Source organism: Emys orbicularis, chromosome 1 (genome assembly GCF_028017835.1).
Source record: "Emys orbicularis isolate rEmyOrb1 chromosome 1, rEmyOrb1.hap1, whole genome shotgun sequence".
Taxonomy (NCBI): Eukaryota; Metazoa; Chordata; order Testudines; family Emydidae; genus Emys; species Emys orbicularis.
In genome coordinates this window covers 31,816,455-31,842,008 of record NC_088683.1, presented here as the reverse complement: position 1 = coordinate 31,842,008, position 25,554 = coordinate 31,816,455, and the positions used below count along the sequence as shown (strand labels likewise).

Below are 25,554 nucleotides of genomic sequence, written 5' to 3'. Positions count from 1 at the left end.
ATTTTTGAATTTAGTTAAACATTCAAGTTTTTTAAAATCAGGTTTGTTTTTGTTAAAATTGTTTTTAACCAAAGTAGTTAAATGTAATATTTAAAAACCCAAAAATTAAATAGACTGTGTCAGCCAGGTCAACATGAGAAACTTAAAATATTGGCTTCTCCAGCTAACTCAGTGGTCTTCACCTTCATTTTCCTGTTTGTTCATAATCTGGAAAAGAAAAACAAGCTTTCCTGGTTTTTTTCTGGACCGAAACGATTTATCAATTTGGAATGAATTAGTCCAAAGGAAGAGAATATTCTTTCTACACCGGCAGAAGAAGCTACTGCTGTTAAAAGTGAGATCATCACTTCAACAGTCTCTGAATCCAAGTGCTTAAGTGACTTCCACCAGTTCACTGGTGTGACTTTCTTTAAAACATCATCGGCAAACATATATTTCTTGAATGGTTCATCCTTAGCTCTGAAGTTTATTATAGTTGGCATTATGGAGTGATGATTGCTGGATGTCCATGTCATAGACAACTCCTCTTCTTCAGCAGTTAAGGTTTGACCCTGGTACCGAGTATAGAGAATATTTGCAAGAAACTGAGCTGGAGATAGCGCTTGTCCTATTCATTTTTTTAATGCTTGTAATTTAACTCTGTCATTGCATATTTCTCCTCTTTTTAAGATCTCTCAGTTCCTTCCAAATTTCAACAGCATCAGCAATAAAACAGCCTTTTCCCTGCATTTTGTTCAAGGCTACAGAAATAGGCTTCAGGGTACTCAGCATGTGTTCAACATTTCTCTTAAGCCCAATGTTGAGAACTTTGGCTGTGACAGTGCCATCTATTTTTTCACGATTTTGTTCACAAACTGTCATCAGATTAGGCCAGTTCTTGATATGGTGCTCAAAACAGTCTACTACTGAGTTCCATCGCACGTCTTGTGGGAGAGTTAGCTTGGTTCCTCCCACTTTTTTCAGAGCAGCTGCTGCAAAGTAGTTGTTCAGAAGTATTTTGCAATTTCAACAACATTAGCCTTTATTTCTGGAACACTTAAGTCTTTGGCTAGTAGGTGCAACAAATGAGCACTGCAACCATATGTTATTAGCTTGGGACTCTCTTCTAAATAATTTCTTCTCACCTTGGATACATTTGCAGCATTGTCTGTGACCAAAGAACCAAAAATCTAGCCAGCCCTATTAGTTTAAGTGGAGGGCATTTTGGTGGTTTTTGATACTGGCATTGTTTTGCTTTATTTGGGGTGCCTATTATGCAAGTGTTCCAGTCAGGGTGCAGTTTACAGAAAGGGAGTTTATGCACTTGGAGAAAGGGGGGTTTAGGGGCCCTTAAACGAGAGGCATGATTGGTTGTTTTTTGTCTAAAAACCCCCGCCCCTTCCTCAAACCCTGCTCTTCCCCATCACCCAGCCCAAAAAAAAACCAAAGCTGGTTTCAGGGAGGTGCGGTATGCAATGGGGGATCGGGCAGAGGTTGTAAGCCCACTCAGTGTCAGTAGCCCTAGCATCAACTCCCTTAAACAGGCCGGCACCAATCTCGGCACTCCCAAGCTGGCCAGTTCACAATCTGCCTCTGGGTCCAACAATAACTATGTACCCTGCGAAATAATACGTGGGTAACTTTTTCCACAACAATTTGGGGGCTCGTCCGGGATCACTCGACGTCCCACCGGACCGAAAAACCGCGAACCGCTTCCACACCGACCCCAGGCGCCACGTAAGAGACTGTTGTCTCTTTTGAGCTTCGGTGGGGAGCTGCCTGTAGGCTCTGAGTTTAGGTGAGGACGCACTGTAATCTGAACCTTTGTTAGACTCATTTGCCTAACGCCTGTTCTTTTATACCGTAACTGTCTGTCTCGTATTTTGTTTCCCCTGGTTAAGTTTTCGCTTGTCTGTCTGCTAAGGGGTATTCGAACTCCGGGCACTGGTCCCCCCGGGGTTGCAAAGGTCGGTCACTGCTAACCCCGGGAACAAAGGCCTGGAGTAACCGGAGGGTTGGCAATAAGTCCCACTGGCAATAGGCCAGCAAGTAAAAAGTGCCATAATGGTGTCCCAAATTAGGTGCGTCATGTAAGTGTGGGTTGTAAGGTGGCCCTGTCCTTGTTCCCCTCGTGGTACCTTTAGTCCCTTCCTTGCTCGAAGAGCAAGGAGGCCCCGGAAAACCGCCCACGTACTCTTAGGTAGTAGGGTAACCTACCCCGTCCTCTTGCAGGCAGGCCGGTGCCCTTTGCCAAAAGAAAGGTGTGCGGGGACTGTGTCTTTCCTAATCCCTTCTGTTTAAATAACCTGCAATTAAGTCCCTCCCTTAATTTCCCACTTGAAGCGGGCCCGCTTGGGGCAAAGGCTCCCTCGTCTTGCTCGGAGAGGGGAGTCCCTGGAAATCGCCCGCTGTACCGGAGGCAATAGGGTTTCCTATCCCATTCTCTTAAAGGCGGGCCGGTGCCCTTTGCCGAAAGGGGTGTGTGCAAAAACCGCCCTTATAAAACCCTCCCCGTTGGTGTAAATGTTGAAAAATTGGCCTCGCCTAATGAGGCGGCCTGAAAATTGGCCTCGCCTAACTGAGGGGGCCTGGGAAATGGGCCTCGCCTAAATGAGGAGGCCTGGGCTTATAGCGCTGATTACGTGTTATGTGTAACCTGTCTAATGTAAAAGTCCTTACACGTACCCCTAAAACAGTGTCCCCGTATTAAAAAAAAAATGCTCCCCTTGCACCATTTCACAGGCAGTGGCACTTCGGGTCAGAAGACCTTGGAGTCTGTGCGTGCACCTTGGTCTCCCACAAAATTGTACAATCTGCTGTACCCCAAATGGTGTGTATCTGGATGTGCCTAATCCCGCTTACAATAAGGTCCTGCCAGTTTTGCAAAAAAACACTCTAAAGGGAAAAACCGACCCCAGCCCTTCCTCGTTGCAACAGGAACTGCTGGCTAAGCCCCCCCCTTATTGTGGGCTGATCATGCCAACCTGGTTGGGCACATTGGGTCTGCCCGGCTGGCTAAAATCCACCCAAACCCAGCAAAACCCCTTCCCAAAGTGCCGTAATACCCTCTCTCAAAATAAACCAAGAAAAAAATTAATCACCTCCTTAATTTAGCCAAAAGTATAAATAAAAGGGGGGTTAGCCCAAAAGCCCACCCTCCTTGCTAAATTGGTAGTAAAAGTACGCCTGTGCCCATGGGAAAAAATAAATAAATAAATAAATAAATCGGGCCCAAACAAGCAGGCAACCAGAGTTTAAAAAAGTTAAAAGTAAAAAGTTAACTCTGTAGTTACTAAAGAAAATTAAGTATGTGTTAGTTTTAGTAATGTATTTTCTTGTAAAAAGGCAAATGCCAAAACTATTGTAAAACTTTTGCTTAAAAATTTTGTATCACAATCTGGCATATCTAAACTAATTATAAAAAAAAGTTACGTGCAGCTTCACAAATCCAGTATGGCCAAAGGCCTTTTAAAAAAACGCTCCCAATCAAAAAACCAAACTCAGCCCTCAAATTTCTAACAAAATCGCCCAATGTAACTACCAGCAGTGTCCTGCTGGCCCTGGCTCAAATGGACATTTATTTAATAAATAACACAATGCTTAATTATTGCTCGGCACTAATAAAATGTGTTAGGTTTTTATATACAGCAGCCCTGCCATTCGCTAAAACCAAAAGACTGGGTCTACACGAAGGTCCATCAGCAAAAAAACGCCCTGGCCCCATGCTAAAAAGCCCTTATTAAGTCCTGTTAATTATCAGCACCGCTGTAAAGTGCTGAAAATTAACTACCTGCCCATGCTTCTCACTGTAATAACTCTCCAACTAATAATCGGTCTCTCTTTCCTTCTGGCGTTGTTGCTCCTCCTGAACAGCAGGAGTAAAAAATAAGGTAAAGAGCCGGTAACCTCTCCTTTGTCCGCTAACAAACCCACTCAGCCTTTAAACCTTGCTAAAAAAAACAATCTCTCCACCTAAAAACATCATAAAGCCTCCAACCAAGCAAGGTAATTGTGCGAGTAACCCCTCCCTTGCTGCCTCATTGCCAAACAGCTAAGTAAACTAAAACTACAAAATCTCAAAAAATAGCTTGCAAAAGCTAGCCAAAACGACCTAAAATTAAAACTTTTACCTCTAATTTAGCCTGTACCATGTTGTAATCTTATTATCAAAGCACAGTTAACTCAAGTTCAGGCTAAAGTTGGTAAATTGCATGTCATTTCCGCCCTTAGTTTAATAACCCAAAGGTTGCTAACAAAAATGGTATTAAATATCACCGGTGCTGCGAAGGCATTGCAATAAAACTTGGCATGTCCAAAAGTTCAAAAATTTCCTAAATAACCAGTTAATAACCATTCAAAGTATTCAAACACCAGGCCTGGCCCACTGCCCTTGCAGACACCTCAAAAGTACCATCTAATCTGTGGCCATAAAGGCACACGTAAAAGTGTAAACAATCGCAGTGCTCCTTCCAAGCATACAGGCTGGTCGGAAGAATGTGGGCTCCCGCATACCAAATCCTACCAGGTCCGTAAAAAAAATGCATGTAACCAATTTATAGTCAGTGCTACCACGCTACTAAGCTTTGCACTAAACTAATGTCCTTTGTTTTCTATCTAAAAACCCCCGCCCCTTCCTCAAACCCTGCTCTTCCCCATCACCCAGCCCAAAAAAAACAAAGCTGGTTTCAGGGAGGTGCGGTATGCAATGGGGGATCGGGCGGAGGTTGTAAGCCCACTCAGTGTCAGTACCCCTAGCATCAACTCCCTTAAACAGGCCGGCACCAATCTCGGTACTCCCAAGCTGGCCAGTTCACAATCTGCCTCCGGGTCCAACAATAACTACTGCCCTATGTACCCCGCGAAAATTAATCTTGGTGATGCCTTCGCGGCATCAGAGGAGGGAGATTGTGGGGAAAAAATCTAGCCAGCCCTATCAGTTTAAGCCTTAGATCGACATAGGCCCGCCCTGCAGGCCACAAGCCTGAACCAAACTAAGTGTTGTGCTCCCTGTCAGCAACAGTCAAGGGTTATGACCGGAGGGGGAGGCCAAGAAAAAACAGAAATAAAAGCCCCAGCAGCAATAATAATAGCGTGTGTGTTTACGGCTGGCAAAATATAATAACCGCTTGTGTAAAGTAATAAGTAAGGTTATAGTTAAAAAAGCAACCAATTATGCCTCTCGTTTAAGTGCCCCTAAACCCCCCTTTCTCCAAATGCATAAACTCCCTTTCTGTAAACTGCACCCTGACTGGAACACTTGCATAATAGGCACCCCAAATAAAGCAAAACAATGCCAGTATCAAAAACCACCAAAATGCCCTCCAATCAAATAGCACCCTATTCCAAAAAAATTGCAAAAGGGGTGCCAAAAAGGGCAAAAAAACCCTAACTCTCCTATTCTCATAAATAAACGTGCAACTTGTAATATGTTTGCAGTTTTCGGCTTTAAAAAGGCAAAGTGTACTCCAAATCGGGGAAGTGGTTTCTAACTGCTACCCCCAACGCGTTGGTATGTATTGCAATAAACGGGCCTCAGGCTTAAGTCTCTAATCAAAATAATGCGTGGGTAACTTTTTCCACAACAATAGAAAGATTTAACCTAAATAATCTATACAGAAGACCCTGGAACTCCATAAGATTGGGTCCCTAATCCACGAACTATTGAAACTCATTTACAAAACTTTTCTTAAACATTACATGACTATATTGTCTCATATTATAGAGTTAGAATTTATAATACCTATTCCATGATAAGATATCTTTGAGCTATTATGTATCTTAATTAAAATTACCTTTAGACTGGATTTTTTTTAATAAAATGCTTTGAGGTAAAGCTTTAAAATAAAAAATAAAAAATCATTGATTTTTATTCACCCTGGTAAGAAGATACCACAATAATGACGATCCATTAAGGAACTTGTAATTTCACTTCAAGTAGCACTGGAAGCTGGTTCTCCAACAGCTGGATGAGAACAACAACAAAAACCACACACATGCATAGGTGCACACACAATGGTACTTGAAAAAGAAATAATAGTCCATGAGGTAGTCTGTTGAACCACTTCAGAGAAAAATGTAAAAAGCCCAAAATGAAAAAGCAAACTCAAGGAACCAACATTAAAAGAATAACCTAAACTGGGGGAGAAGACAACAGAAAACATTTTCAGATTCTACTTTCTCTTTACAGAAATACAAAGCAAAATCAAGCAAAGCTGCCACTGAGAATTCCTCATTTATCTAATTGACAGGAAAATGAATATAGAGCCAATTGTTAGCAGTTATAATTCAGCAATAGAAACACTCTTGCTACCTAATGGTGATGTAATTTAATAGCTATAGAATATTCCAATCTATTCATGAATGCAGACCCAAGAACAGGGAATCTGCTGTAGTTTTCTTAGCTATAGACTTAAATTTGCACACTACCAATGAGCGAGCATGCAGAAAACATAATTCCATGCTCACAATGAAAGTGCATTTCTGGACAGCATTTCTTTCTAGTGTGAGCATCTTAAGCTCACACAGCCAATCCTGAAACCAGTTTTGCCTGGACAAACCTTTGTGACCATGTGGAGCATAATAGACTTCAATGTGACTCTGTATTGGTCCAACTTCAGGACTGGATAGTAATTTTGGAGGTACAGTTTAGCCAAAATGAAAAGGCACATCACAGCTAATAAAGAGCACCATCTTTATAAAGAAAATGGAATAAACTTACTGGTTCATAAACTAAACCATCTGCAGAGGCAACCATTGTTTCTGCTAAATCCAAAACATCAGCCCCCACATCTGTTTCAAAAAACAAAACAAAATAGAAAATATTAAAAGAAAAGATAGATATGAATAAAAACAAAAAATATCCAGCAGAAATCAAGCTTGACAACATCTCTTCAAACCTATCAGTAAAACAGCAGATACTAATTAAGGTGAGAAAATCTATTCTTTATTAAGGGGATGCAAGTCCATACCAGTAAAGGAAAAAAGCTGGCAAGAAACTCATGACTGAAAAAACTTTTAAATCCACCTAACAACAAACCAAACACCTAACACCACCAAAATGTCATAGACACAGGGCAGAGAGAGAGAAGGGGACAGAGACAGTTTTTAGAAGCATCATTTCTCACTAATGTATCACCTTCAGAGAAGCTCATTTACTGCTCTTCTTAAACAGTAAGTACTGAACAAAATATTATATTAACTGTAATTATTGTAGCTCTGTATACACACACATTTATGCACATTTACACACACGCACAAATTGATCAGTGCAAACTTAAATCTCTTCTATTTACATAAACGCAGTTATCAAATCTAAATGACACTAGTCCACAGAGAGACTAAGCTATTTGATTTTTTTTTAAAGAAGGAAAACACATGGGAAGATAGATTGGTATAATACTAACTCAAAAAAGCATACTGATAATATTTAGCTCTTATTTAGCACTTTGCATCTCCAAAGAGCATGACAAACAGTAATTGTCATAACAGCCTTATGAGATAACTAAGTATTGTACCCTTTTATCATATAGCAGGAGTGAGGCAGAGGGGTTTTAAGGAGTTGCCCAAGACCAAACAGAGAGTCTGTATCAGAGCCAGGTTTAGATTTCAGAGTTCCTAGCTGCTACTCTTGTGGCAGATTAACAAATTTAAAATAACCCATGAGAGTAGGGAATGGGGTACTTGTAAATCAAACAATTATGAGACAAACTTCAGCATCACACAATCTAAAAATATTATAGCTGAGTTAAAGACCCATGAAAAGAGGGATTCAACACAGAATGTAGACAAAACTTTAACACCAACAATCTGGCTAGGAAAAACAGTTTTCCCTGTCAATCAAGGATAACCAAAAAACAGTGTAGACAAATGTAGTTTAATTACCCACTGCTTGTTAAAAAAAGCTGCAAACCTGCGTTTAACAATTATGAAGGCACTGACTGAACGTGGCCAACCTCAGTAGGAAACTGACCCTCTTTCCTGTCTTAGTTTTGTTGTAAATGCCACCAAACAGCAGAGCAAGTTTATGATCTGCCTGACTTACTACTTTGATAAATTGCTCCTCTCTCTCTCTGTTAACTATGCCCAATCCTGTGACTCAAGAATAAGCTACATATTATTGCTCAAAAAAATCTGGAACAATCATACTCTCTTCCTGGACAGCCAAAACCAACATCCAAGATGTCTGAACAAGTTAACATAAGCATGTTATTTTTAATCTGAGAGCAATACACCTCTACCCCGATAGAACGCTGTCCTCGGGAGCCAAAAAATCTTACTGCGTTATAGGTGAAACCATGTTATATCGAACTTGCTTTGATCCGCTGGAGTGCACAGTCCCGCCCCCCCAGAGCGCTGCTTTACCGCGTTATATCCGAATTCGTGTTATATCGGGTCGCATTATATCGGGGTAGAGGTGTACCAATTTTTTTAAAAACCACAACCACCAACACTATCATGCTGATGGAATACTTACATTGACACTTCATGGCAACAGTAATATCTATATTGATTCTTAATTTACTGGAAGACAAAAAAACAAAAATTTGCAATATTAATTAAATGTAGTACAGATGCCAAGACAAAATAACTATGTGAGAATACGTACAGAAATGCACTCCAAAGGCAAAATGAATACCAGTACAGCTAAATACTACTCCCATTTAAGATTGGGGGAAGCTTAGGCAGAGAGGTTTAGTGACTAGTTTAGAAAGTCACCCAGTGTCTATTCACCATTTAAGCCTTTAATATAAGACAAGTGGCAAGGGGAGAACTAGTTTTATAGCAGAATTAAATATTGCAATTAACTTTAAAAACTGAATGAAATATGACTGGTTCAGGAGTTTAGCTACCTCTTATAAAGGCCCAATGGTTGCAGAAAAGCAGAGTCTCCATTGTCAGTAATATTTTGAAGTATATTTTCATGAAACTGTAGTAGCACACAGCTCCCAATGAATTTAGTGAAATGGGAGGCACATGGGGGGGTCACAAAGCTAAAACCCTATGCAAGGATTTGAACATCTACTTCTGGTTTTATCATCTCCAGGCATAGGCACCAACTCTGTGGGTGCTCGAGCCCCGGAGCAGCCAGGGGGAAAAAAATAGTGGGTGCTCAGCACCCACTGGCACCTCCGCCAATCAACTCCTCCACGCGCCACGGATCAGCTGTTCAGCGGCATGCAGGAGGTGCAGGTGGGGGTGGAGGAGGAGTGGGGGCAGGTGGAGGCAGGAGGAGGGGCGGGAAGAGGCAGGTGGGAGCAGGAAAAGACGAGGTAGGGGTCAAGCACCCCTTGGGAAAAGAGGAAGTCGGCGACTATGTCTGCAGGAGCAGGTTTTTATTTCATTTCAGTGAGAATCCTCCATGATCACAATTCAACAGCTGCTCTGTCTGACCCAAATTGGGATCCAGCTGCCAGAAAATGCTATTGCCTTTGATACAGACTTCTGTTTTTGTAACTAGGACTTTTCAAACACCAAAGTACAGCCACTTTTAAAAGCAGGACTTTTCAAGCAGCAAAAAGTCATATGAATCAGGACTATTCCTTCTACCTATCTGAGATACTTATAGGACCGCTATCTCTGTAATATCTGAGCACCTCACAATATTTAATGTGTTTATCCTAAGAACATCCTTGTGAGGTGAGTACGTGCTATTAATCCCATTTTACTGATGGAAAACAGAGGCACAGGCAGGCTCAGTGACTTTGCAAAGAAACCTCCTCACCAATATATGCTCAAGATGCAGGTTGCACAGTTTAAAAAGGGAAGGTTTGCTACATTCACTCAACATAGCTTTTCAGCCAAACTTAAGAGACACTTTGTCGAAGGAGCCAAAGGCTATGTAACTGTGTGCAATAGGAGGATGTCAGTCTGTTCAAATGGATTTTTCTTTGAGGGGCAAAACCTGAGTTTTGCATGCATCTCACTTAAATCTATTATAGACATTTTTTTTCTGAGTAAAATAGGTCTCTGAACTTTTGACATAACACAATCACCACTTTAAGCCAATTTTCAAAAATGTACGTTGCATCTGTGAATTGGGTTACAGGCTTTAAATACACAAAGCCTAATCTTCAAAAGGCACTGACCACCTTCAGCTCCCACTGACTTCAAGTGGAGTTGTGAGCACATAGCACCTCAGAAAAATCAGGCAAGCACATGGAACTGACAGCAAGAGTATCTCTAGCCAACCTCAGTTGTCATGATATGTAGTAACATGACAGGCAACCTTCAGATAGCCCGGTCACCGACAGCTAATTGCTTTAAAATTAATCTTCAATACTATGAGCTGCACTCAGAAGCAAAACAAGCAACATACTGATAAAAATGCTGAAAGCGTGCCAGAACAGCACCTCCGGTTTAAGGGTTAGATCTGGCTGAGATTACATCCAAAATGTTGCTGGATTGTAAGCAAGTCTCTTCCCTCTTCATGGAAGGCAGTTGTGTTTCTTTTTCTTACTGAACCTGGCCCCAGCATATTAAACAACAAAACAAAAAATAAATCATCTGTTTCCATTTTAATTTCAAACTGTAATTGCTTAGGAGTAGCAAGAACATTTTAAATCCATTCTTTTTCAGAACAGCTGATGAAATGCAGACAACTTAAATTTAAACGAAATTCTAAGGAATAAAAGTTACCTAGTAAAATCCTTGTCTACTTCATATTCATATTTCATCCACGTGTCTTGATACACCATAAACTCCATTATGGTTAATAAAGCCATAGCTGTAAATGCTATTAAAGAAACTGAAATCAAAAAGAAAAAGGATCAGCCAGTGAGGAAATGTTATTTATTGCTGGTGTTTACAAGAAAGAGACAATACAAAGAATTTAATACTTATGGAAGGCATTTTTGTGCAGATAAATGAATTTATTGAGTTGAGGTCTTAACTATATTTATCACAAATAAGCCATAAGTGCAAAAATTCTCTTAGAAACACATCATCAACTGTACGATTTTTGCATTTACATAGGAAGAACAAAGATACTGAAAGTCCCAATCCAAAAATATCTTTTGGGTATGATGAGCTGTGTCCTCAGAGAACATTTCATAGAGTCCATAAAAATTTTCTCCCTCCACTTCAAGGAGGCCACATGATGATAACTTTCCATTAATAAGGGGCGCTGGGTGGACTTAAGTCCATCATTGCTGATCCTTTCTCAAATACAAAGATAACCACAGAGCAAGATGAGCTTCCCAGCTACTTATTTATAGAAGTGCCCCATCATCATGGTATCCAGGTGCTCCGCCCTCTGCTCAAAGGCTTATCATACTGTGTGTACAATACATCCATCACCATTCACAGGGCCTGAAAATCAAATCCAGCTCTATCACAATGACAGCACAGAGTGCTAAACACAGAACCTGTTGGGATTTTCAGTATTCACATAGAAAATTTCCTTTAGTTAAAATAGCCTAAATAAAAAGTAAACCCTGATGTTTGCAGCATTACCCTGTAACATATATGATCATTTCCTGTATATCCTTGGGAGACCTTATTGAATTAAGTTTAAGTAGCTTTAGGTCCATTGTTTTAAATGAATGGTTTATGTATGATTGTGTTCTACTCCATGCACAACTCCTCCAGGAACTACAAGCAGTGGGTGGTGATTAAGGCAAATTAGCAAGGTTGCAACCGCCACAGCGAGGCACCAGCTCCTGGGAAGCTCAGATATACCAGTTAAAACTGGATTCTCCACAGACCAACAGACAAAGAAGAGACTTTTGGATAAATAGCCTGAGTTTAAAGTGACTCTGGACCTCCTTTCTGGGCCAGCAAATGGACAGGACCTTCTGCCCCAGGCAGGGCCCCAATCCTTGTGGAAAGGATGACACCTACCAGAGCCTGAGGTCAGAGTTGGGTGATCTCTAATAAGCTTTTTAGAAGGTGTGTAGGTGCTTTAATATTTATAATATATTTTCTCTGTAATGCTTTCCCCTTAAGAATAAATGAGCTTGCTTAAAAAGAGCTGGGTGGTAACATACAACTGCTGGCATTTACGCTGTTCATATAGCCTCTGGAGAGACAACAAAGTGCAGATGCTGGCCTGTTTAGGCAGTCTGGCTTGCTGGGAATACCACAGAATAGGCAGGGAACTATGCAGCCTGGAAAAACTACAGTCTGCAGGGAGACAGATGCAGCTGTCTGCTAAAGAGAAGTGTCAGTTGAAGAGCTGGGAGCCTAGCGTGGATGCCCTTGAGGGACTATGGAGGGGGAATATAGGGGCAGTTGCCCTGAACTGTGGCAGACCCCATTTACCTCTCTCTAATTTAAAATGGTTAAGACTGGGCCAAGAAATGCCTAGGGGGCACAAAATGCCTTGGTACCAATCAGGCTTATAGAACCTGGGCTTTCATATCACAGATGTTTGCTTCTAGTCTCAGCCAAGAAAAACAAATAACAGGAATAAGAGGCACCACTCATTCAATAAGAAGAGGTACCCTGCGTAAGTCACTTGTGCATAACAATCCAGTACAAGGCTGCCAGCTTCTTCTTTTTGTAACAATTACAGATGCACAAAAGTCAGCCCACTTTATCTGTGTTTGAGTGAGCAAAAGAACACATTAGAAAGCACCAAAAACTGGATTAATGGTCAATTTCTAATCCAAGATGAGCATTGCATATCTCCAAAGTTATGCACATCTCCTCATTGTGACTGTGAAATTGTGCATAAAGTCATGCTATTGTGCATGCACACAGAAATACAGTAAAGATGTCTGAGGTTCATCCGGAGGCACGTGCTGTGCATCGCCAGTTAGAACCATGACTTTGGCTTGGTCTGACACCTTTAGATAGAACTGGTGTTTCTTGCAGCTTTAGCTATTTGAGAGAAGCCCAGGTGAACACTGAGGCTGTAGTCTGCACAAATACCTTCAGTGGAGGGGATATTACAGAATTATTGAGTGCTTCCCTCACCGTGCTAACATCACCTCAGTCTTCCAGAGAGGATAGTTAGGAAGATGATTCTTTTTGCATCTGATGTTAAAAGTGATATAGAGTTGGATATCAGTTGTGTATCGCTGGTATTTCAGTCCATGCTGTTTCACAATCTCACCTCATGGCTTCGTATAGATGTTGAACAGGATAGGGAAAAGACCAACCCTTGTGGGACTCCACAAGTGAGGGCTTTGGAAGGAGGGACACAATAGACGGTCTTATTTTAGTGTAGCTGCAGTATACTTCAATTGTATTCCATTTAGAAAGTATGCACAGTATGTTTGTGGGGGGGAAGGTAAATTCATAACTCCCTCGAAAGCTCATTTTGTTAATGTATATCATAGGTGCACATATACCCTTACAACTACTGGACAGAATTTCCCATTTGACAGGTTCATGCATTTTGTCCAACAACAGGAGAAACAAATTGAGCCATCATCTGAAAGGGATTAGCTACGGCACAGTATATATCTTTCAAATCCACATTTGTAAACTGATACCCATGTCTTCCCCCAATTGAAACATTTACTACCAAAATGCGCTAAAGAGACTCACCACATTAATCAGGCCAGGCATCACCAGGGTCTCAGTAAGGCTTACCTGTTCCACCACTTGTTGAAGTCTCTACATAGCTCTCAGGAACCTTTGGAAAGGCATCCAACTCTTTCACCAAATTCAGGGTCTTCTTCCGATTCAGTCGCCTCATCTTCAGCAGATTCCCCCACTTCCTCCTTCATATATTCACTCTATATTGAGAATAAATTGTTCCAATTAAGAGATACCAACAATTCAGCTTCAGCCCTAAAACTGACCAATTATAGGAATAAATTCCATGGTCCATGTTATGCAGGGGGTCAGCTTAGATCAGAGGTGGGCAAACTACGGCCCGTGGGCCACATCCGGCCTGTGGGACCGTCCTGCCCGGCCCTTGAGCTCCCAGCCAGGGAGGCTAGCCTCCAGCCCCTCCCCTGCTGTCCCCCCTCCCCCGCAGCCTCAGCTCACCATGCCGCCAGCGCTCTGGGCGGCGGGGCTGCAAGCTCCTGCTGGGCAGCGCGGCTGCGAGAGCCACCGGCCTGCCCCAGTGCTCTAGACTGCGTGGTGGAGTGGCTGGCTCCGGCTGGGCAGCATGGCTGCCAGTCCTGGTGCTCTGAGCGGCATGGTAACGGGGCGGGGAGCAGGGGGTTGGATATGGGGCAGGGAGTCCCAGGGGGCAGTCAGGGGACAGGGAGCAGTTGGATAGGTGAGGGAGTCCCAGGGGGCCTGTCAGGGGGTGGGGGTGTGGATAGGGGTCAGGCAGTCAGGAGACGGAGCGGGGAGGTTGGATGTGCCGAGGGTTCTGAGGGGGGCAGTCAGGGGGTGGGGGGTCCCAGGAGGGGCGGTCATGGGACAAGGAGCGGGGAGGTTGGATGGGCCGGGGATTCTGAGGGGGGCAGTCAGGGGGTGGGAAGTGGGAGGGGGCAAACTTCTGACAGTGAATCAAAGTCAGTGCCTTAACTAATGGAGAATGTCTAACATGCTGCGTAGGACTCAGAGGGATTCCACACTGCTCATAGCCTCCCATGTTCAGCTAAGGCAGATTTGTACTGTATGCTAAAGAAAGAATCATCCTGTCAATAACTTGATCACTACTAGTGAAAAAGCAGTATAATTCATTCAAAGATCAATGTGCAACTAAAAATTATTCATTGACAAAATTTCCTTGAAGGAAGTCAAAATAAGCCCCCCTTTTTTTTTTAAACTTGTATATTCTGGATACTCATACCGGCACATCTTTTTGTGCTCACAGAAGTAAAGCCATTTGTTTTCACTGCCCATGACATGTGCCTGAAAACTGCACACCAAATTCTAACACAGGTCACAATGAATCAACTTCCAAATATGCCTACACTTTTGAATTAACTCTCACAAACCCGTAGCACACAAGTTGTCTTACCTTGTCCTGATGACTGTCTTGCTGTTCTTAGATAAGGTGGAGTGAGGTACTAAAAAGAAAGAACAGAATCCAAATATATGTCCAGACTCCTGAGACTGCCCCAAAAGTCTCATGCAAATTATGTGCATATGCCCATTGGGACAATAAAGATGCTGCCCTGACTCTGTCCCTAGTTCTGAGTTTTCCTGAAATGCCTATAGCATAATTTATGCAGGTTGAGAGTGGAGGAAGGGTTGCTGAAGCAGGTCAGTGGAGACTGGAGAGATGCTGGAGCAGGTCAGTGGTGCGAGAGGGTTTGCAGGCCAGAGAGATGAGGATGCCAACAAGTAAGTGGGAAGAGGAGAGGGGAAGGAGGAGAGGCTGAAGCAGGTCAGGAGAGTGAAGATGGGTGGAAGACAAGGGGATTGTTAGTGAAAGTCAGGTGTAAAGGGGAATGAAGTAGGGTGGGAGTGGTGCTGGAAGGGGACAGTGGATGGGGGGAGGGAGGGGAGTGCTGGAGAAGAACATATTACATATCAGAGAATCTAACACACAATATTTTAAAACACCACAGATGTTTATAGTTTGCATCAATATCCAAAAAAGACCAGCAGACAGGTTGTCTTACCTTGACCCTTTGTCTCTCTTGATGGTCTTAGGTATTGTGAAGCAAGATTCTGAAGAAGAAAAAAAAAGAAGGAATCCCAAACAAGTCATTATCTGTGTAGCTATTTAGTTTATCAGCAATGCATCCATGCCCATAAACAACTTGAAGTTACAAAGTTACACGTGCATGAAAATCTTTAGTGCTGAGAGGTACAGGGCCGGTGTAACAGCAGAATCTGCCCACCCTCCAAACATGCCCTTTTTGCTTCTGCACATGCTCACCCTCCTACTATTGCCTTAATGGTCATATGCACATGCCCATTAGACAAGTGAAGCCCCAATGAAGCTGCTGCCCTTACTGTGCCTTTTGCCTGAGTTACAATGCGGATCCACTTTCTGCAATGCCCAGAAATTTGCTAATCCAGGTTGGAGACAGCGGTGGGAGTGGAGCAAGCAGAGATAGAGAGAAGAGGCTAGAGTGGGCAATGCTGGTGTGTGTGTGTGTGTGTGTAAGGCAGGGGAAAGAAACCATTCAATTTTAGCTAATTACAACTTAATACATGTTGTGACTACCTCCTTTACTATAAACAACACATTTTTCTAGTGAGTGCAAATAAAGGTAGGGAGATACTGTGAATTAATTCCTTGCTAACTGGTCATTATTACAACTATAGAAGAATAGAAAGTAGGGCTGTCAAGCGATTAAAAAAATTAATCGTACAATTAATCGCGCTCTTAATAGAATACCATTATTTAAATATTTTTGATGTTTTCTACATTTTCAAATATATTTATTTCAATTACAACACAGAATGCAAAGTGTACAATGCTCACTTTATATTTTTGAAGACAAATATTTTCACAGTAAGAAACAAAAGAAATAGTATTTGTCAATTCATCTAATACAAGTACTGTAGTGCAATCTCTTTATCATGAAAGTTGAACTTACAAATGTAAAATTATATACAAAAAAAACTGCATTAAAAAATAAAGTAAAACTTTAGAGCCTACAACTCCACTCAGTCCTACTTCAGCCTATCGCTCAGACAAACAAGTTTCATTACAATTTGCAGGAGATAATGCTGCCCGCTTCTTGTTTACAATGTCACCTGAAAGTGAGAAAAGGCGTTCGCATGGCACTGTTGTAGTTGGAGTCACAAGATATTTATGTGCCAGATGCGCTAAAGATTCATATGTCCCTTCATGCTTCAACCACTACTCCAGAGGACATGCATCCATGCTGCTGAAGGGTTTTGCTTGAAAACAATCCAAAGCAGAGCAGACCAATGTATGTTCATTTTCATTATCTGAGTCAGACGCCACCAGCAGAAGGTTGATTTTCATTTTTTTGGTGGTTCAGGTTCTGTATAGAGCATAGAATATCAGGGTTGGAAGGGAGCTCAGGAGGCCACCTAGTCCAACCCCCTGCTCAAAGCAGGACCAATCCCTGTAGTTTCTGCATCGGAGAGTTGCTCTTTCAAGACTTCTAGAAAGCATGCTCCACACCCCGTTCCAATCAGATTTTGGAAGGCACTTCAGATTCTTAAACCTTGGGTTGAGTGCTGTAGCTATTTTTAGAAATCTCACATTGGTACCTTCTTTGCATTTTGTCAAATCTGCTATGAAAGCATTCTTAAAACGAACATGTGCTGAGTCATCATCTGAGACTTCTATAACATGAAATATATGGCAGAATGCAGGTAAAACAGAACAGGAGACATACAATTCTCCCCAAAGGCGTTCAGTCACAAATGTAATTAACACACTTTTTTTTAAAACGAGCATCATCAGCATGTCCTCTGAAATGGTGGCCGAAGCATGAAGGGGCATCCAAATGTTTAGCATATCTGGAACGTAAATACCTTGCAAACGCCTGTTCTCACTTTCAGGTGACATTGTAAACAAGAAGCGGGCAGCATTATCTCCTGTAAATGTAAATAAACTTGTTTGTCTTAACGATTGGCTGAACAAGAAGTAGGACTGAGAGGACTTGTAGGCTCTAAAGTTTTACATTGCTTTGTTTTTGAGTGCAGTTATGTAACAAACAAACAAACAAAAATCTACATTTGTAAGTTACACTTCCACAATAAAGAGCTTGCACTACAGTACTTGTGTGAGGTGAATTGAAAAATACTATTTCTTTTGTCTTTCATTTTTACAGTGCAAATATTTGTAATAAAAAATAATAATGTTAAGTGAACACTGTGTTGTAATAGAAATCAATATATTTGAAAATGTAGAAAAACATCCAAAAATATTTAATACATTTCAATTGGTATTCTATTGTTTAACAGTGCAATTAATTGTGATTAATTATTTGAGTTAATCACGTGAGTTAACTGCAATTAATCGACAGTCCTAATAAAAACTATTAACGATATATATGAAAAGATGCACTGTTCTTTTTCCTGAACTGTACTATTTGGAGAGTATTTTATAGGTTCCAATAAAAATTACCGGGCAAATCCTTCCCCAGGGATACAAGCACTGAGAACACTGAACACAGTGGAATTACTGTGATTTCTCTGTGCTAGCACTACAAATATTTCTACAGTTTTACAGTGCCTCAACATAAACAAAAATTGCTGCACAGAGAGACCCACACAAGGAAGAGAGGATATGATACTTCCAAGAGGGAAAGAGGAGTGGCAGGAGGAAACTGACAGAAGAATTTAAGCTAGTGGTTCTCAACCTATTTACCGTTCTGGACCGCATATGCTACTCTCTGTGTTATGTGGGCCACATCCACACAATATATATAGTATCAGAGGGGTAGCCGTGTTAGTCTGGATCTGTAAAAAGCAACAGAGAGTCCTGTGGCACCTTTAAGATGCATCCGATGAAGTGGGCATTTACCCACAAAAGCTTATGCTCCAATACATCTGTTAGTCTTAAAGGTGCCACAGGACTCTCTGTTGCTTTTTACAATATATATACACACTGTATGGCCATGAGAATGTCACAAGGGTCGCAGCTGTGTGCTGATTGGGCTGCAAGCGGCCTGCAGGCTGTGGATTGAGAACCACTGATTTAAGCAGTCTTTATACATCATAAAAGAGCATAAAGGACATTAATCCTTTTTTAGAGGATTTGGAGTTTATCTTTAAGGCCTCAGTTCTGCAAAGGTCTATGCACATGCATAATTGCAATTCATATGGGACTACTCCTGTGTGTGTGCAAGTCTTCGCAAGACCAGGGCCTAGGGCTGCTGGTACAATATCATCAAAAAGGGTGGGATGCATTAATCAAAAGGAAAATGTGGGCTGAATATCAGGAGAAATTTGCTAAGGATAAGAACTGAAACAATGAGCAATAGCCTTCAAAGGAAAAGGATGGAAGCCAAATGCATTTAAAACTAGACTGAACAAAGCACTGGTAAATTTTTCCAGTTGGTCATTTTAATCTCGGGGTTATTCCCTTCTCACTTTCAGGGCTTCAGTCTCTCCCCTGCCTTGTATTTTTGTGTAGTGATTTGCATCTGTGATGCTATCAAATCAGAATGGTAGGGCTGGATTTTCCTTCTCATTTACACCAGTATTACTCAACTGATTACTCTACAGTGTTAGTAGAGAATTGAGCCCATAATGTAAATGGCTATACAAGGCCCCTGGAGAATCAGGCCCTTAAACACTGCAGAAGTCACCCATACTGATTTCAGTTTTGAAAGGAAAAAGCAAATTGGTCAATAGATTTCAAAGGGTGTAGACATGTTGGGAGAAGTGTACAGTACCTGGCACAAAGTGCCTACCTGTGGAACACAGACACTGACAGCCAGCTCCTAAGCAACCAGAGGAGATAGCGAACAGGAGCAGCAAACAGGGGAGTTTTGACAAGGAGTTTAGAGAGGGAGCATGAAAGCTAGATAGAATGTTTATTAGACTATAAACTTAGAGTAATAAATGCCCCCCTCAAAAAAAAACAAAAAAACCCAACAACCTGCAAGAGTAAAAATAATGCAGGCAGAAGTGCAGCAGCAGAGTGGACTGAATGCAGCATGTATGATCACCTGAGTTGTGGGCAGGCGACGTGTGTGCATTTGGTGCAAGCAGCTCCGTTGCCCTCTGAGATAAGTATGGGTTTGAGACAAGTGTGGCTGAACTGGAGGAACTAAGGGAGACATAGAGGTACACAGACAAGACCTTCTGGGCCACATTAGAGCAGTCTCACTCCCAATCTGACAGCCACTGTGCTATTGAAGAGGATGGAAGTCTTGGGGAAGGAGAACATCAAGCTCGGAAATGATCCCACAGTTGAGACCATCCCTTCAGATGATGTTATGGTATCTTCTCACACTGAGGATACCTCTCCAGGGGAGGGGATCCCTGTTATTAGGAAGAGACAGGCAATAGTAATCAGGGATTTGACCATTAAAATATAGATAGTTGAGTTTGCGATGACTGGGAGAACTACATGGTGGATTGCCTGCTGGGTGCAAAGGTTGCAGACCTCTCAAGACATCTAGACAGATGTATGTGCAGTGCTGGGGAGGAGCTGATGGTCGTGGTACATTTAAGTACCAATGACATAGGGAAAGGTAGGAAAGAGGACCTAGAGGCCAAATTTAGGTGACTAGGTAGGAGATTAAAGTCCAGTGGCATTCTTGAAATGGTTCCAATGCCATGCACAGCGCCAGTTAGACAGGCAGAACTGAAGGATCTCATCGTGTGGATGAGATGATCATGTTCAGAGGAAGGACTTAGGTTTATTAGGAACGGGAGAACCTTTTGGGAACAGAGGAGCCTAGACAGGAAGGATGTACTAGCAAAGCAAGCAAAGTAGGAAGTCATGGGATAAAAAGGAAGGTCCTCTCATGGATCAGTAACTGGTTAAAAGATAGGAAACAAAGGGTAGGAATAAATTATCAGTTTTCACAGTGGTGAGAGGTAAATACGATGGTCCTCCAAGGATCTGTACTGGGATCAGTACTGTTCAACATATTCATAAGTGATCTGGAAAAAGGGGTAAACAGTGAGGTGGCAAAGTTTGAACACGATACAGAATTATTCAAGATATTTAAGTCCAAATCAGACTGTGAAGAGTTACAAAGGGGTCTCACAAAACTGGGTGACTATACAACAAAATGGCAGATGAAATTCAATGTTGATAAATGCAAAGTAATTCACATTGGAAAACATAATCCCAACTATACATACAAATTGATGGAGTCTAAATTAGCTGTTACCACTCAAGAAAGAGATCTTGAAGTCATTGTGAATAGTTCTCTGAAAACATCTGCTCAACGTGCAGCAGCAGTCAAAAACGCTAACATTCTGTTAGCAACCATTAGGAAAGGGATAGATGAACAGAAAATATCATAATGCCTCTATATAAATCCATGGTACACCCACACCTTGAATACTGCATGCAGTTCTGGTCTCCCTATCTCAAAAAAGGAAAAATTATAGGCAGCCAGTTTAAAACAAACATAAGGAAGTACTTCTTCACACAATGCACAGTCAGCCTATGGAACTCATTGCCAGGGGATGCTGTGGAGGCCAAAAGTATAACTGGGTTCAAACAAAAATGAGATAACTTCATGGAGGATAGGTCTATCAATGGCTATTAGCCAAGATGATCAGGGATGCAACCCCATGCTCTGGGTGTCCCTAAACTTCTGACTGCCAGAAGCTGGGACTGACAACAGGAAATGGCTCACTCGATAAGTTACCCTGTTCTGTTCATTGCCTCTGAAGCATCTGGCACTGGCCACTCTCAGAAGACAGATACTGGGCTAGATGGACCGTTAGTCTGGCCCAGTATGGCCGTTCTTATGACATTATCCAAGGGGAACTGAGCATCTCACAATCTTCAGGCATAGAGTTGCTTGATGACTAATGGACACATTCTCTGCCAGGGATATATTTTGATCAGTACTAACCTTTCAGTCAGTATCAATACTGCCTCAGAGAAAAATTCTAGAACTGCATCAGCTCCCTTTCAAAAGGATTGAAACTTGAGATCATTCTACCAAATATCCAACACTTACAGAGCAGAAAAAAGACAGACTGAAAAATTCTATGCATCCCTGAACCCAAGGCCTAAGGAAACCTGATAAACATGTGGGAAAAGACAAGCCACGATATAGAACATGAATATAGAGTTACTCTCATTTCCAATATTTTAGAGGGCAGAGCAAGTTCATCAGACAAGGGAATCTCAAAGTGAGTAAAGTCTGAAAAGACAACTGCATTCCTCTTGGTATTAAATAAGGTATTTAAATTTAAGAAAGAGAGAGAACTAAAAATTACAAGGAACAGAAAACAAATGCGTGGAAAAGGGAAGTAGCTCCAGTCTTTCATGGCTCTGGAAAACGCTGACTTGTAAAGGGGGACACGCAGAGGAACACAATTAAGTTCTCATTGAATTCTGGTTGTCTATCTTGGACATTTTGGTGTCCCTGGTGCTATTTGGACAATGATTAACTGGATTGACACACAAAACGGAAATCACAGAAAAAAAGAGCAACATCTGCTACAGTAGGCACAAGACTGGGGCAAATATGACTTCACGTGACTTGCATTCTCCTTATCCTGGAGCCAGCTGGCTCCCGGTGCAAGTTACAGCATTCTTACGGATCTTATGTCCAGCAGCCAATGCCATAAGGTGCCATTCTGCAGCCATAGATTATCTTGACCCAACTCCCTTTGCCCCCTGAAATGTTCCCTACAATGGGGACTAGAAGAAGCAATAGGCAGAGAGAAACAGTGGTTGGCTTTACATCACCAGGGACCTGGATCTGCCAGATTACTTGATGCATCACCAGCAAGGCCACAGGTTTTTTTAAAACACAGCCATCTCCATAAAATTTTAATGCAAACAAAATATTGCAGTAAGATTATTTTCCTGAATCCAAGATAAAACACTTTAACTGTAATAACATATTTAATTGCATCATGCTAACTCAGCATGCACACTAATCATAATGCATTTGAGTACTGAGGTACTTATGGAGGCTGTTGTTCATCAGTAAGACTCAAACAGTCTTAAATCTGTGCTCTTTCAAACACACCTCTAAGAGACTGCAGCCTATCAGCAACTGCCAAATTACCTTCATCAGCCTGTTAGATAAAGGGAGGGAGACGAAGGATGATGTCTACCTGGCAAAGACTGAAACATGTCAGAGGTTTATTATGCTCGAAGCAAAAGAACTGACCCTTCCCTACTGTCTTCTTTCTACACAGATTTAGTTAACTACAGTATTTAACAAAACCCACACCACAATTTGAAAATAGGATTCACCCATCTAAACAAAAAAGTAACAGTCTTGCTTTAAAAAATAAATAAATAAATAAAATCGGTGATTTGTGCAGCCCCTGGTGGGGGGGGGCATGGAAGGGAAGTCACCTAAGGTCTCAAATCTGCAGATTTTAAGCAAGTCACAAAAGAAACAGGACACAGGACAGAGAAAACAATTTCCGAGAACTAGGATGTTATTATGCAGTTTAGCCCAGTATCAGATATATACGTTCACATGTATGTGTGTGTGCACAGCCTGGAATATTGTAACTACGCTGAAGATGTCAAAGGGAATGATAGAGGCACATGGGAGATGAACAAAATCAAATTACGAAGCAAGTTTGAGACTTCTCTTCATTACACTTTTCTTTAAAATGAAAATATTATTATTATGCACTTGACTTTAGGGTCAAATCTGAAAACTGTAGGTGGAATGCATAACAGCAACTTCAAACTCCGACAAGAAGGTCAGTGATTCGACACCAAGCAAACACTGTACCAGTGAATTTAACCCCAAAAACTATTACAACAGCAGCAGACAGCGACGTGGGGCTCAATTCATTAATGTTAGCGAGGCACTTTGAGATTGTCAGTGAGAAGGGGCAAGCAAGATGTGTTTAGGACTATTATTATTCTTGGTAAAAGGGGAACTACAAGAGCCACAAACATTCACTAAGCCAGGGGATGGGGGGCGGGGAGACAAGAAAGATGGGAGATGGTAAAACAGGGATGAAGGGAATGCGCAGAGGAACAAGGAGGAGGATGAAAGGGGGGAGGAGAAAGATGGGAGCGATAAGAAGATGTGGGAGGAAAAAGAATGAGGTGAAGGGGTGTGCAGGAGATATAATCTGATGCTGGGGGGGGGGGGGGAGTGGTAGGGAAGGGGAGGCTAGGGTCAAGGAGAACATATGGGGGAAGGGGGCTAGCCAGGGCTAAGAAGGGGATCTTTGGAGAAAGAGAAAGAGATAGGGGCAAGGGATTAAGAAAAGGAGAGGAAGGTTACAGGTGGAGGGAGTGGGAGGGGCTGAGAAAGGGATATGGGAGACAGCAGGATATATAGGGTGAGGAGAAAGGAATGTTGGGGGGAAGACAGAAGCAGGGAAATGGGAGTGTCAGGGATATAGGGGGCTCAGGGTGAGGAGAAGAGACATGGTGTGTTGGGGATACAGAAGTTTCAGGGTGAGAGGCAGCGACACAGGGCTCAGGATGAGGGGTTCATGGGGCAGGAGGATGCAAGGGCAGAGGGCTTAGGGTGAGGAGGGACTTGGGTTTGGGGTAGGGAAGGGGATTTGGGGGATACATGGGGAGGGGGCTCAGGGTGGGGAGGGGTACGGGGGTTGGGGGATAGGTGGGGAGGCGGCTCAGGGTGAGGAGGGGTACGGGGGTTTGGGGAGGGGGCTCAGGGTGAGGAGGGGTACGAGGGGTGGGGGATAGGTGGGGAGGTTGCTCAAGGTGAGGAGGGGTACGGGGGTTTGGGGAGGGGGCTCAGGGTGCGCAGGAGAACGGGGGTTTGGGGATAGGTGGGGAGGGTGAGCAGGGATTGGGGGAGCTGGGGGACACCGGCGGTGCTGTGGAGCAGAGCGGCTGAGAACGGGGAGAGGCGCCTACCTCGCGGCCTGCCCGGATCCCGGCCAGCCAGTGACCGAGCGGCGGCGGCGGCGGCGAGCTCTTCCCCGCGCTCGACTCTGGCAGCCCCGTGGCCCGTGTCTGCGTCTCCGGGTCTGGAGGGGGTGTCCTCCGAGCCAATGAGAAGGCCGCGCGTGCCCTACTGCCAGCAAGCTCCGAGACGGGGCGGCTGGAAGGGACCGAGAATGTGCCTGTCTAGCCCTCCGCGGAGGCCGCGCTCTATGGTTCTGCTCCTCGCTTCCAGCAGGGGCGTTCCCGCCTCCCTCCCTCCCTGCCTGGCGTCCTGCCCTACACACCCGGCCCGGTCGGGTGACGGGGGCCGCCCGCTGCTCCTGCTGGAGCCGGGATCCAGCCGCGATTGAACCGATTGACAGTAGTAGCCACCGCTCCTTGTCTGCTGACTTGGGGGTCGCGTTTCCAGCCCACGCCCTCCCTCACCCCGAGGGCTGGAAACAACTTTTGTTTTTGGTTTTTTAAAGAGCTGCGATTCTTACAAAATCCCAGGACTCCCGGAGCTGGGGGCTAAAGAAAATCACCCAATAGCATGAAACTCTTGATAAGAGCATGAGCGTTGTTGGCAATGCGGCACCCTGCCATCAGCTCCTGTCCCCCAGTCCTGCTCCCTTCCTGGCTGGGCTGCTGCTAGTGAGGGAAAGCTGGGACTAGCCACCTCCTCTCTACTGCCTGCCCCACTGTGTTGCAGGGGTGAGCAGGGCCGGCTCTAGGTTTTTTGCCGCCCCAAGCAAAAATAATTTTGGCTGTCCCCCCGTCCCAGCCCTGGGCTCCTCGCTGCACCCCCCCCCACCGACCCGCACCCCCCTGCCGCCCCAGCCCTGGGCTCTCACCCTCCCACCCGCACCCTCCTTCCGCCGCAGCCCTGGGTCACTGGTAACTCGCTCCTAGGGCAGGTCATTCAGCAGGAATTTTAGATGTGCACAGAACACAGACAGGATTGGTTCCCATATGGTTACAGAACTGCAGTAAAGTGAAACAATTTTCAGCTTGTGTGATTGGAGGATAGCTGGATGCAAATTATAAGACTGTCCTACATGAATGAGGAAAAGTTGAGGTGCCTTTATTATTCTTTTGTTCCACTCTTTCTTTCTATGGGGAATTTGCCAATTCACTGTCTTCCTTTTAAACAAATAAACAAAACAAAAAAGGCAATGGCTGTTGAAAATAGCAATTCCAGTCCTAATAACCACTGGGAAGCATTTCTTGCTCAATTTTATCCTACTTTTTCTACAGCAAGTTACAGT

General features: G+C 43.1%; 1 protein-coding gene across 1 annotated transcript in view; it reads right to left on the bottom strand.

Annotated features, from left to right (window-relative positions):
• ERGIC2 (ERGIC and golgi 2) overlaps positions 1–24,365 on the bottom strand; it is a 42,846-nt gene extending 18,481 nt beyond the window's left edge. The window contains exons 1-7 of the mRNA XM_065417490.1: positions 24,278–24,365; positions 15,456–15,504; positions 14,849–14,897; positions 13,516–13,661; positions 10,615–10,723; positions 8,453–8,499; positions 6,698–6,768 (exon numbers count right to left, since the gene is read on the bottom strand). Of these exons, the coding sequence (XP_065273562.1) occupies positions 6,698–6,768; positions 8,453–8,499; positions 10,615–10,723; positions 13,516–13,621 (333 nt within the window). The 5' untranslated portion in view covers positions 13,622–13,661; positions 14,849–14,897; positions 15,456–15,504; positions 24,278–24,365. The remainder of the gene's footprint in view (positions 1–6,697; positions 6,769–8,452; positions 8,500–10,614; positions 10,724–13,515; positions 13,662–14,848; positions 14,898–15,455; positions 15,505–24,277) is intronic.
• Between the last annotated feature and the right edge of the window lie 1,189 nt (positions 24,366–25,554).